The 13341-nt window shown below is 30.9% G+C and overlaps 1 protein-coding gene across 2 annotated transcripts in view; it reads right to left on the bottom strand.

Annotated features, from left to right (window-relative positions):
* Window positions 1-371: 371 nt before the first annotated feature.
* Window positions 372-13341, bottom strand: part of LOC139511443 (protein C10-like) — a 46497-nt gene continuing 33527 nt past the window's right edge. Inside the window, exons 1-3 of one of the 2 annotated variants that reach the window (XM_071298199.1) lie at window positions 11005-11101; window positions 2939-3115; window positions 372-1912 (exon numbers count right to left, since the gene is read on the bottom strand). In XM_071298199.1, the coding sequence (XP_071154300.1) occupies window positions 1782-1912; window positions 2939-3115; window positions 11005-11047 (351 nt within the window). In that variant the 5' untranslated portion in view covers window positions 11048-11101 and the 3' untranslated portion in view covers window positions 372-1781. Of the gene's footprint in view, window positions 1913-2938; window positions 3116-11004; window positions 11102-13341 lie in introns of those variants that run through there. The other variant, XM_071298200.1, reaches the window with a different exon arrangement.

Here is a 13341-nt window from a genome sequence, read left to right as displayed (position 1 = left end):
GGTGATATGGTGAAAGTGTTATATGGATAAACTTTGAGATCCATAGTGATAATATTTTATCGATTATCTTGCTTATATATGGTGATAGTGTTTTCCCCAATTATCTTTTACACATATGGTGATAGTAGCCTGGTAAACCAATTATCTCTGATACATGGTGATAGTGGTTTACTGATTACCATTGAAAAACATGGTGATAGTGGTATACCAATATCTCAGAGTTCCATGGTGATAGTGGTTTACCGATTATCTCAGATGAATTATCCATTTTTGAAACCAAGATAATGATAAGTATCAAATTTGTTTGAAAACTCTAAACATTTCATATCATCTTTAAAGGACCATCTCATGTTATTTATAACAAGAATTGGTTTATCTTAAACATATTTTATTTGCTGAATTAAAGCAAAATAGATTAGACACAAGTAGATCATACTCACACAGAGTTCTCCCCAATACAATATGAATATACATATATGTATACAATAATTATATAATGTGCATGCATTTGACTTAAAAAAAAAGTGGTGGCCATAGGACACCATGCCCTACTCACAAGATAACCTTTAAATTGTAAAATCTGAATCAAAACTAAAGTTTTGTAAAAAAAAATATAAATATATTTAAAAGATAACCTTATAATGTCATTTATGTTCACATGTTTAAAATTTCAAGTTGATGTGACAATAATTTACCTAAAATAGAAACTTTAACCAGATACAGGATGGACAGATAGACTGACAACAGACAGACTCTTTGACATCACACAGACTTGAAACATGACACCCTCTATTTTTGTGGCTTGTGCATAAAAAATATAAAGAAGAAACACAAATCAAATCACGTGTAAGCAATGAAGAGTAAAGATTGCTTTAATCTGTCACTGTCATTGGGAAGTAAACTTCAATATTGAAAATGTGCATTGTATAAAGCATTGGTTGAAGTTGATTCAACTACAATTCTGGACAAAGGAAGATAACTCCAATTCTTAAAGATGACTTTAACAATGACATCATGGTTATTTTTAGAACAGATTTTAGATTCCTGCACTTTGCAAAATTTGTATTTTAACTACTATAACCCCCTGTCTGTTGAATCTGTAATAGAAGCAAGGTCCACCAATCATTTTTGTTTGTTTGCTTGAAATAGAGGTTATTACCAGTTGGTCCTTACATATTTGTACAGGTTAATAATAATTGAGGAAAGGCTGCTTTTTAATTTCTTGTCTGAATCCATATATTTAAGAAAAAAATGTGTTGTAATTTGAAGAGCCCTATGGATGGAAAAATTCAGTTATCCAAATTTATGCTATCTAGTACATTTCAACTGCAAAAATAGAATGCATCTCAACCTTGATATAGCAAGTAGTTCCTTTGACTTCACTAAAGAACCACAAACTGTCAAATAATCATTCTTGACATAAAACTACTGTTAAAAGTGTCTTATGTCTAATATACATTCAAACTTTCTTCCTTCGACTATTCTTTGTAACTCAGTACATTTGTACATTGTAACTAACTGCACAGTTACTTATTCATACCATCAATCACTCTGGCCTCTCAAAGGTTTGTTAAATAATAAATATTTGTAATTTAAAAACTAAGCTCTTGCGTCCGATTATAATACAGTTGACTTAAATCCAAATATGTATCTTTGTACTTGTAATTGTCTAACAGAAATGATTTGTTCCTGGACACAATACAGATGGTAAATAATGAAGCAGCTTCAGTTCATGATTAACAAATACAAGCAACTAAATACTTATTCTAACAAAGATTATATCAAGAGGCCCCTTCAGGAGGCAATATGTCCATTGATGGAATGAGGAATGATTTTAGTTCTCTGTTTAACAATGTCACATCTTGATCTTGTTTTTCATACAGTTTCACTGCCTGTGTAAACCGAATAATACCTGAAACAATTAAAAACATTTTAAAGTCATTTGATTTTTATAATGTCAGTCAAATAAGTATGAATTCTTATGAAACATATATTTCTATTTGTATCCATCTAATGAGTAAAGCCTTTTTCAACTGATTTTTATAGTTCGTTCTTCTGTTGTACTGTTACACCACTGTCCCAGGTAAGGGGGAGGGTTGGGATCCTGCTTCCATGTTTAACCCCGCCACATTCTGTATCTATGTGCCTGTCCCAAATCAGGAGCCTATAATTCGTTTGTTGATGTGCTACATATTTGTTTTTTGTTTATTTTTTTGTACATAAATTAGGAGGTTAGTATTCTCGTTTGAATTGTTTTACATTGTCATTTCGGGGCCTTTTATATCTTACTATGCGGTATGGGGTTTGCTCATTGTTGAAGGCCATATGGTGACCTATAGTTGTTAATTTCTGTGTCATTTGGTCTCTTGTGGAGAATTGTCTCATTGGCAACCATACCATATCTTCTTTTTTTATATGACAAGTAATATAACTTATTGTGGTATATACATGATATATATATACCTTGTTTTAAACCTTCTTTTTTTTTTAACTACTATTCATTTTATTATATTGCATGCTTTATATTATTGTAAAAATTTACTTCACATTACAGATACATGTTTATAAGCATTAATTCTTGCGTAAACATAAAGGAGAGGTAGGGTATTTTCAAATTTTATTCAACACTATATTATATATTATATAACATACGGCTCATAATACATTTTCTAACCTGCACAAGATTGATCGGTGATAGCTTTGTGCAGCATCAGCACATAAAGGCTATATTGTGGAAAACCTTCCCAAGAAAACATGGCTACCGGTACATTGAATATGATTATTATGTAATTGTAGAAACTAACAAGCATTTTAAACTAGATTCTATTTGTTTGGTTTAACACTTGACACCTAGGAGAACTCAGATTCCTGTGGGTGGCAATGCAAGGGATAGAACAATTCTACATTAATAACATATTTCCTTATTTATAAGTCTTACCGTCTCCATCCCCAGGGAAACCATATTTTTCTATCACTTCCATTTGTATTTGTGTTGCCAATGGAAATACAATCTGCATCATTCTTAGCATATCATTTCCCGCAGTATCTTTGGCTTCATTCAGTCGATGTGCATTTTCTGGTAGTCGAAAAGCATTTAGAACATCTTGGAGAGCTTCTGTTGAGAGAAAAAAAAAGTGAGTCATTTAAGTTATAAGTTTATCTCATCTTTTATTTTACAATATTTTATCTTGTATCTTTATCTCCATGATCTCATAATTATATGATGGCTGCAGGTGATAGATTTTGGATATTCATAATATTATAGTATATTATTTTCCTGATACTATTTGGACTGTTTTTTTTTTAATTCTAAATACTGAATGCTTGAATTTATACTGCAAATTGGTCTAACAAGATTGATTTGGCGTGCAAATGGAAATAGCTTATGTTGGATGAATGTAGGTATAAAAGTGTCCAGTACTATGGGGTGTCTTAATTATAATCCATAGATTTTTTTAATAATTTGCCAAAATGTAGTTTATATCATGCTTTTAAAAAAAATATAATAAAAAGAATGGGTCACCGGGGTTATTTTCACGCTACACAGTGTTCAAAATTGACAAATTTTGTACAGATTATGCATGGAAAACTCAATTTTCTGCAAAAAAGTGTAATCTACACCATAGAATTTTGAGATAACATATGAAAAGATGGCTTTAATAGTATGCGTTCAGTTAAGAAAAAGAAACAATTGGGTCACCGGACCCGTTTCCGTTACATAATAAAATAGGTAAATTCCTAACACATTCTATTGTAAAATTACCTTAATCTGAATTATCTGCCCTTGTATTTGAGTTGCCTCCCCTTATGTGGCAAAGTTGGAAAAAAAGTTTTTGTTTTTTGTAAAATACAACCATAAATATGATAAAACAGGTTATTTTCTATATCGAAGTGGAAGTGCTTATACATGAATTACCTACTACTCTAAAACTTTGCACATTCTATTAAAGATCTAGACCTTGTTTTCTGGTATTTCCAAATCCAAAATGGAGGAAGACACCCTATCTACCATCAATGACTATGTACATGATGTACCTATTGTATTTCTGTTCTTTGGTCGCATTTTTATCTCTTTGACAGGCTCACAATTCCCGTTTTCATTCTCTATATTCATGGTTTTTAAAAAGAACTGGTAAACCGATTTCTTATCAAAAACAATAATTTAAAGCATGGCAAAAAATGGGTTGAATAGTTATCAAAGGTACCAGGATTATAATTTAGTACGCTTGAACATACACCTTGTACAATACAGCCTTTGACAATCTCCTAAATTTCTACCAATAACTAATTTGCAAGAAAAAGGTGTGGGAAAAAAACCAATTTAAGTTGTAAATCATCTATCATCATGATCATTGTGACATTGTCTATAACTTATTTTAAACATGTTAAAGAAGGTAAACAAAATTCTAGTGATGTTTCTTACAATGTTAACTTAAGCATATCAAGACTAACCAGATGCTCCACAGGGCGCAGCTTTATACGACCACAGAGGTTGAACACTTAACGGTTGGGGCAAGTATGGACACAACATTCAAGCTGGATTCAGCTCTAAATTTGGATTGACTCATTGAGATTAAAAAGTTGACACAGCATAGGTTTCCAACACAGAATGAATGTGGTCTAATAAACTTAAAATTTGTTTTTTGCCTTTGAGCAATTCACTATGCTGTTGAATATTAATCCTCTCAAAAAAAATGTTTGAAGAAATTTTCTTTTTATTTATGAAATCTGAAATGAGAAAAATTGACCCCCCACCCCAATTTTTTTTCACATCCCCCTTTCCCTTATTCTAAAACTGATCTCAATTCAAATTACTAATGGAGTTTGCAACAATAACTACTCATTTAAATACATCATAAAATCTTAAAATGTAACAGTAACAGGATAGACAATTGTAGACAAAAACGTCGTTAAATTTTTTATCTTAACATATAGGTGCAAAACGAATGAAATATTTTGTTGTTTGAACTCATCTTTAGGTTATAACGTCTTAATCTTCCCAATTAAGCATTTGCAGGTGCAATACTGATATCGGTTACAGGATAGACAAAAAGGTAACAGGATAGACTTTTATATAGTGATATATCATAAATGTACGTTCCTGTTACCAATGAAATAAAGAGAAAAGTAAACTAACTTATCAGAGATTTACTTGATGTTGGGTTTATTTGAAAGGGTGAAAAAATGCAGACCAATATAAATTGCTATCTGAGACGTGTGTTACTGGTGGTAATTTTTACAACCTTTGAAAGCCAATTTTTAGAGACATTTTTCAGTACAACCTGGAAAATTGACAAATAATCTATTATTTTACAGAATGAATATAGAAGTTTATTCTCTTGCAAACCATATAATTGGCTACGTAAAACAAACTTAACATTTTATCAAAACCTATTCTTAATGACTCAAAATTTTTTTTGAAAATGGGTTCAAAGGAGAGTCAGACAAAATATTGTACCACCGATCAAAAAATGTTTCAAAATATTCTTGTATGACATCATCAAGATTGCATCTTTTAATATGTTGTTCTTAAAGTGCTGTTTGTTTTGATTTACTTATGCAGAGGGTTGTTTGAATAAATAACTTTAAAGTTTTAACATGTTTAAAGGGAAACTTCACGATTTTTCACTTATCATCTTATTATGTTCATAATATCATAAAAAACATATTCACCAAGTTTTATTTTGATATGAAAACTAATAAAGAAGAAAATAGGGAATTATTAATTTTATTTCTTCAAACTTCCTGACTTATGTGATCTAGTTTTAGTCTTTTTGCATGACGGTAGTGAAATAAATCTCAATTAAGTCTTGTTCGTTTACCATATAATAACACGATTTAAAGCGCATCGACGACTTTTGGTGTAGCTATCAACCAACTAAAAACAAGTGATAGCCATACACCTTTTAAAATTAGATTGTAGGATTTATGTGTGGATTTTTGATACAAATTTTAGTAATTAAACTAAATCATACAATAGAAAATTTTAAGATTTTTTTTCTACAAATACTTTAAACAAACATGTACAGTAGTTGTCGTTTGTTTATGTAATATATACGTGTTTCTCGTTTCTCGTTTTGTTAATATAGATTAGACCGTTGGTTTTCCCGTTTGAATGGTTTTACACTAGTAATTTTGGGGCCCTTTATAGCTTGTTGTTCGGTGTGAGCTAAGGCTCCGTGTTGAAGGCCGTACTTTAACCTATAATGGTTTACTTTTTAAATTGTTATTTGTATGGAGAGTTGTCTCATTGGCACTCACACCACATCTTCCTATATCTATATATGAAACTGACTTGTAGTCTGGAAATACATTGTACAATGTGTATTGTTATGTGACACTTAGTGAATGTTGAATGGTGGTTTAACTTGAGGTAATTAAAAGATTAGCATTATGTCACCTTTTGATCTTCAATCAGTCAATTCTAGCCGTCACGGTTCACCATTCCAGGTGTGAACAACATGTTTTATGAATAATGAACGGGAGTGCATAAGCTCACTTTTGAATTATGACTTCTGATTACTTTTGTAACGATGAAATACTTAATTAATTTAATTGATGAAATTTATAAATAATAATAGCCTTCTAAACACGAGTGTATGAACTAAAAATTGCACTATTTTATATTTAAATTAATCGGTAACCTTTAATATTTATAACCATTGATAACTGATCATTACCAATTGCAATTATATAATTTAGTCCATCCAAAGCGATCTTTTTTTGCATATATTCAGGAATAAATGTTCTCATCAAAATATTTTAATCTCAAAACGCACAAATGCTAAAGCTATTTGAAAAAAAGATGTTTAAAAAATTGACAGGAAATTTAAGGATCTTCTTGGAATGGAATCGAAAAAATAAAGAACAGCTATTCCTTTCAAGTGTGAAAAACATCAACAAAATTTATACATAATCATGATAATCGGGAATGTCCTTATTAAAATAGTCTTCGTCTCACAACATATAATACTTTAGTTATTTGATCAACGATGTTTTAAAAAAAAAGAAGAGTTGGATAAAACAACCGTATGATTGACAAGATATCGACATGCAATTACAACTAGGCACTGGCTACGGTTACATGGAAATGTAATAATAATAAAAATATTATTGTTACATTGGAGACTAATTGCCAGAATGCAAAGTTGGGTGAGGAACCGATTAATTACAAATGTAACAATAATTACTGAGGCTACGGTTACATTACGTTATTGTTACATGAAAAACACTGAGCAATGTACGCTAGATTGATTAAACTTAAATCTTCTATAGTTGTATTGCTTCATTCTTTCATATGTACTAAACAATACTTGTAATTTAATACTGATAAATAATAAAATATTTATTTCAACAAATGGTGTACAACTTGAATAGTTTTACTACGTACTAAGGCCAGGGTTTTTTAATTTGTTGGTTTACGGATTTTACCCATGAAAAAGTCGGGTCGGTCGGTAGGGAAAAAAAAGAAAAAAAATATTTTTCAAGACAGAAAAATATGTTCAATGACGGACGGACAAAGACAAAATTAAATCGTCATTTCACAAACATTAAAAACAGATTCGCGTAGCTCTTAATCAATTCCAGAAAACTTGGTGGATTATGATCTTCAAGCACGAAAACTGATAAAGAAAAAAAATGTAAAAACGTCGTACGAAAATAAGTTTCAACACACGTGTCAAAAAACGTAAGACTCGTCAACTGGAAAAACGAGAATATCGGGTTAATCTGTTGTCATGCATTCCCATTTTTTATCCAAATGGACGATATTTTTTTATTATCTATGAAACAAGAAAATTCCAAATGATTATTTAATACAATACTTTAACTTGACGTCTTCCACCTGTCCATATTTGGACAACTCTATTTCTATCAGATGATGCATCTTACGGACTGATGACAAATACGGGAAAAGAACTTATTGTGTAATTGGTTTTAAACACAGGTTTTGTTTCGCAAAATTATTTGCGCAAACGACATTTCAAGGTCAGTTATAATTGATTATTTTTAGAAACGTAAACTGGAAGTTTTATTTTTTCCCTACATAAAGTGTTATCAATTTCGTTAGTGATAAATGCATTTCATTTCATAAAAAAACAGAATATTTTAATTATTTTTCAGGGATAATGCACTTGTTAGGGTTGGCGGAAATAAAAAAGCATGAAAAAGTGATTTTATTTTTATTCTGGAAATCAGCAAAATCGGGTCGGCGGATCCGTAAACCAACAAATTAAAAAATCGTGGCCTAATGGTTTTGATGTTCTCAAAGATTCTACTCAAGATTAGGAGTCTGAATGTCAAAGGCGAAAAATATAGTTCCATGGTTTCACTTTTTTAAAGAATTTAACTGCACACCTACTCTTATTACTGTCATTATACTTTGGACCAATTTTGTTTATGGTGAAAATATAAAACTTGGGATGCGTTTTAAAGGAAACTGAAACAATATCAAGACATACATTTCATACAGCTTTATAACTTGACGCAAATTGAGAATCAAAAGCAAAGTTTGCTAACTGTTACTTAAATACTAAGAAATTCTGTATGTACACGTATCCGTGGAGGACGTAATTTCGTTCATCAAAAATGTGTCGGACTTTAAAAACAACTTACTGGATTTGTAGAAATTGTCATTGTAAATAAAAAATTACAGTAAATAAATTGTATGTTATAAATGTATGAAATAAATGTCCTCAACTTTTATTATTTAGTACATATTACTAGTCCCATCGTACATTGCTTTTTTTCATGTACAGTGGAGTCCCCGGTGTCCGCGCGGCCCAGGATATTGCGCATTAGCTAAATTCGTCATATCAACACAGTAACACATACAATGTACAAAATCGTTCTTGTTATTGTTTTAGCCTTCCGAAGGGATAAAAAAGAATAAAATTGATAAGTTCAAGAATTAATTAATAACTGCAATCCTGTGATTTACCATATTTGGCCAATTTCCATTAAAAAAATTACATCATCAGATAAAATTTGTTTTATTTAAGTCAAATTGATATCAGATTGAAATAATGTTTGGTCTGCATCATTGGAAGTGTGTTTGGTACAATCTCAGCTATATTTAGTAGTAAAAAATCTTTCCTTTATTCCACATAAGCTATTTTTGAAAGGCATGCGCGAAATCACCGGACATTGGAGGAACTCTCAGAACAGGGGTTTCCCTAATTTTGGACAAACATTACACAAAATCTAGAGGATGAAACCTTACAAACAGAAGATTTTATGAAATAAAAGTATGTTATGAATGTGTTCACCCAAAATTATCCAATTATTGGTCTTATCAGTTGAATGAAGTGAAGTCATAAGTCTTAGGTGCGCGGATACACCGGACTGCACCGTAACAATAACGCAATGTAACCGTAGCCTCAATAATTATTGTTACATTCGTAATTAAACAGGTCCTTACATAACCATGCATTCCGGCATTTAGTCTCCAATGTACAGTGGAGTCCCCGGTGTCTGCGCGGCCCGTGATATCGCGCATTAGCTTATTTTGTCATATCAACACAGTATCACAAACACAATCGTTCTTGTTATTGTTTTAGCCATCTGAAGGGATAAAAAAGAATAAAATTGATAAGTTCAAGAGTTAATTAATAACTGCAATCCCGTAATTTGCCATATTTGGCCAATTTCCGTTAAAAAAAAATACATCATCAGATAAAATTTGTTTTATTTAAGGTAGATCATAAGTAAATCTTTTTTGAGACAGAATTTTCTTATACTTAGCCAGAATGAAGATTTTAATATGCTCTTTTCAAAAATATAATAAAAAGTAGGGGTCACCGTGTTATTTTTCAAGCTATGAGTCGTTGAAAATTGCCTAAATTTGGTTAGATTGTTAATGGAAAAACACAATTGTGTGCATAAAAAATAATCGATGAGATAGAATTTTGAAATAAATTGTGAAAAGAAAGGTTTTGTAATATGTTTTAAGAAAATAAAAAGAAAAAATGGTGTCACCGAACTTGTTTTCTTGCTACAAGTAAAAAGAAAAAAATTCCCTATCTGTCCAGTATAAATTTTTTACTAAAAGAGTTATCTTCCCTTAAATGGCTCATTTGAAAAAAATGATTCAAAAAGCAAACTAAAATGATATTTGTTTAATTATTTTAAATTATACAATAAATTGTCAAGTTTTCTTTATATTATTAAACAGTCTAACCATCAAATTGCAAATCTGTCTCCAAATTTGCAGATTTAGGCAAATAACTAGACCGATTTTTTACTGTGATTGTTCAATCCAAGATGGCGGTATACCATGAATCTACCTTAAGTCAAACTTATATCAGATTGAAATGATTTTTGCTCTGCATCCTTGGCAGTGTTTTTGGTTCAAACTCAGCTATATTTCGTAGTATAAAATCTTTTCTTTATTTAAAATAAGCTATTTTTGGAAGGCATGCGCGAAATCACCGGACATTGGAGGAACTCTCAGAACAGGGTTTCCCTAATTTTGGACACATATTACACAAAATCTTGAGGGTGAAACCATACAAACAGAAGATTTTATGAAATAAAAGTATGTTATGAATGTGCTCACATAATATTATTCATTTATTGGTTTTATCAGTTGAATGAAGTGAAGTCATAAGTCTTAGGTGAGCGGATACACCGGACTGCACCGTAACAATAATATTTTTATTATTGTTACATTTCCATGTAACCGTAGCCAGTGCATTACATCTACATCAGGTTACTATAGTTTTAGTCCTTATATATGTTATACGAGACATATGGTGGTCTCGAAACTGAGGAGATGACAAAATGGCGGCACGCAGGGAATTGACACTCTAAATTTAAAATCGATGGTGATCTCTTATCTAGCAGAAATAAATATCTATGAATTTGAGCATTTTTATACAGAAATTATGGACATACTATCAATTTATATTTTTTTGCGAAGTTTCCCTTTAATAAATTTTTCAATTATACATCTAATGAAACATGCATGTATGTTACACATTATTTTAACGACATAAAATGATGCACCTTTGCAGTCTTGCACAGTAAACTGCTGCATTTTTACTCTCATGGTACCCTTCGTGAATAAAGATGCAAGGGAAGAAACTATTTTTAAAAACAGGAACCCAGGACAAATACAAACTAAATGATAACATTAAACAGGTAATTTCGCCCTAAAAAATATAGAAAAATACTTAATTTTTGGGGTCTAAGTAGAAGTAGAAACAACCATATATCATCCTTGTACCGACACTGCCTTTTTTACTTTGACAACATCTAACGGCTTAATGAACGTTTCAGCAATCAAGTGCATCCCTTTGACATCAGACTTGTTCATGTACTATACATGTATTTTCGAACATCCTGGCACTTGAAATTTCTAGGAGGTGAAATTCTCGGGATTTAACCTCAAATTCTATGGGAAAATACAATTTTTAATTCCTATTTAAAACCAAACGGTAAAAGATATCCCAAAGATTTTTAAAACACATGTCTAGTATGATAAGGAGATTTGAAAAACGATCTCAAATTTTATTTTAATGATTCAACAAAAAATAAATTGAGTTTTAAGTTTGTGTACCTATATTCAGTATGAAACGCAGTTTACGGTCAACCTCAGTCAAGAAAATATCGTCTTCATCAATCATTCAGTAAAAAATAATGATAATTAAAAATCAGAAAAAGGTTATGTTAAAAATTTGGTGAAATTTGGCATACACTTTTGGCTTGTTGAACTACTATATTAAATTTATAACACATTGTAAAAAAATTGATAAATTTACCGTTTTTTATTCTCCGTGAGAAATATTACTGAACGAATTCTTTCAAAATAGGTGATCATTTGTACAGAAAGCACAGTAACATTGGAGAAAAACGTTCTTAAATTCGCAACTTTAAAGGCACAGATTTTCTTTAAAAAAAAAACTATTTAGTACTAAGTAGATCTAATAATAATCGTACATTAATTTATGTTTTACTAATGTAAAATATTCAATATGGTCACAGACTTCACTTTTGTGTATCCACCAACCCCTGAATGAATATAGCGAGTAAAAAAAAAAACCTTCTGAATTACATGCCAAAAAATATATATATTTTTCAATAAAGGGACATACGATCTCTGCAAAGTCCCCCTCCAACTGAATCCGTCACTTGGAGGGTATGTACTTTAATATCTTTTTAACTATATTTCGTAGTTTATATGTGCAGTATACAATTTGAAATTTTAAATTGAAATCAAGGTTGACATATCAACTATGCTTCAAGAAATGAAAACTTTAAAGACCAGCATAACCTCTCTACGAAGTGAAGTAACACTACACCAAAATAAATACATTACAAGGAGATGTGGCATGATTGTCAACGAGACAACTTTCAACCGAAGGTTCAGTGAAATATATGCGAGTCCATCTGAGTAAATAGATCATATAGGAAGATGTGATGCGAGTGCCAATGAGACAACTCTCCATCCAAATAACAATTTATAAAAGTAAACCTTTATAGGTCAATGTACGGCCTTCAACACGGAGCCTTGGCTCACACCGAACAATAAGCTATAAAGGGCCCCAAAATTACTAGTGTAAAACCATTCAAACGAGAAAGATGTCTTATCGTAATCCAAATGCAATTTTCTAGTTGCCGTATAATGATGCAATTGTTTTTTAACAAGAATATACTGTACAAAAAAAGTAGTATTTGCTACATTAGGTTTCACACATATTTTAAATCAAATAAAAGGAAGAAAATAAAGAAGATGTCATTTAAAATAAATTAAATTTGTACCGTTAAATTGTGTACTCGTTCATATACGATAATTAATAGGGTAAAATATACGTTAAGTTACCATGAAATATTATAATTAGATGAGACGAATTCAAAGAGCCAAACTGTTTAGATTTTTGAGTTCGAAGGGGAATCTCGTGAAATCTTGGTATAAAAACTAGAGACATATAGAATAATAGGTAGTTTCGTTTTTGATACTGACTATATTATGTGGAATATCTAGACGAGCCCGTTAGAGCGAGTTAAGATATTCCACATGATATACTAGTCAGTATCAAAAACGAAACTACCTATTATTCTGTTTATCGGTAATTATGACGTCACACAATGTATTGCCTAATATTTTTAGTACGTTGTAAGGGATTTTATCCGCAAAAAACTCGGAATCGTTGAAAATATGAATTTCGTTTCTGTACATCGTTTCGGAAAGCAAAGACAATATCATAGCAAATGAACCTCATTGTCTTAAGACGTCTCGAGACAGTCTTGAGACATACACCTTATGTCTTGAGACATAGAGCATACGTCTTAAGACATGAAACCATTGAAGATGTGTCTTGAGACATGGAATATATATCTTAA

Source organism: Mytilus edulis, chromosome 2, assembly GCF_963676685.1.
Source record: "Mytilus edulis chromosome 2, xbMytEdul2.2, whole genome shotgun sequence".
In the NCBI taxonomy this organism is placed as follows: domain Eukaryota; kingdom Metazoa; phylum Mollusca; class Bivalvia; order Mytilida; family Mytilidae; genus Mytilus; species Mytilus edulis.
This window is presented reverse-complemented; position numbering and strand designations above follow the sequence as displayed.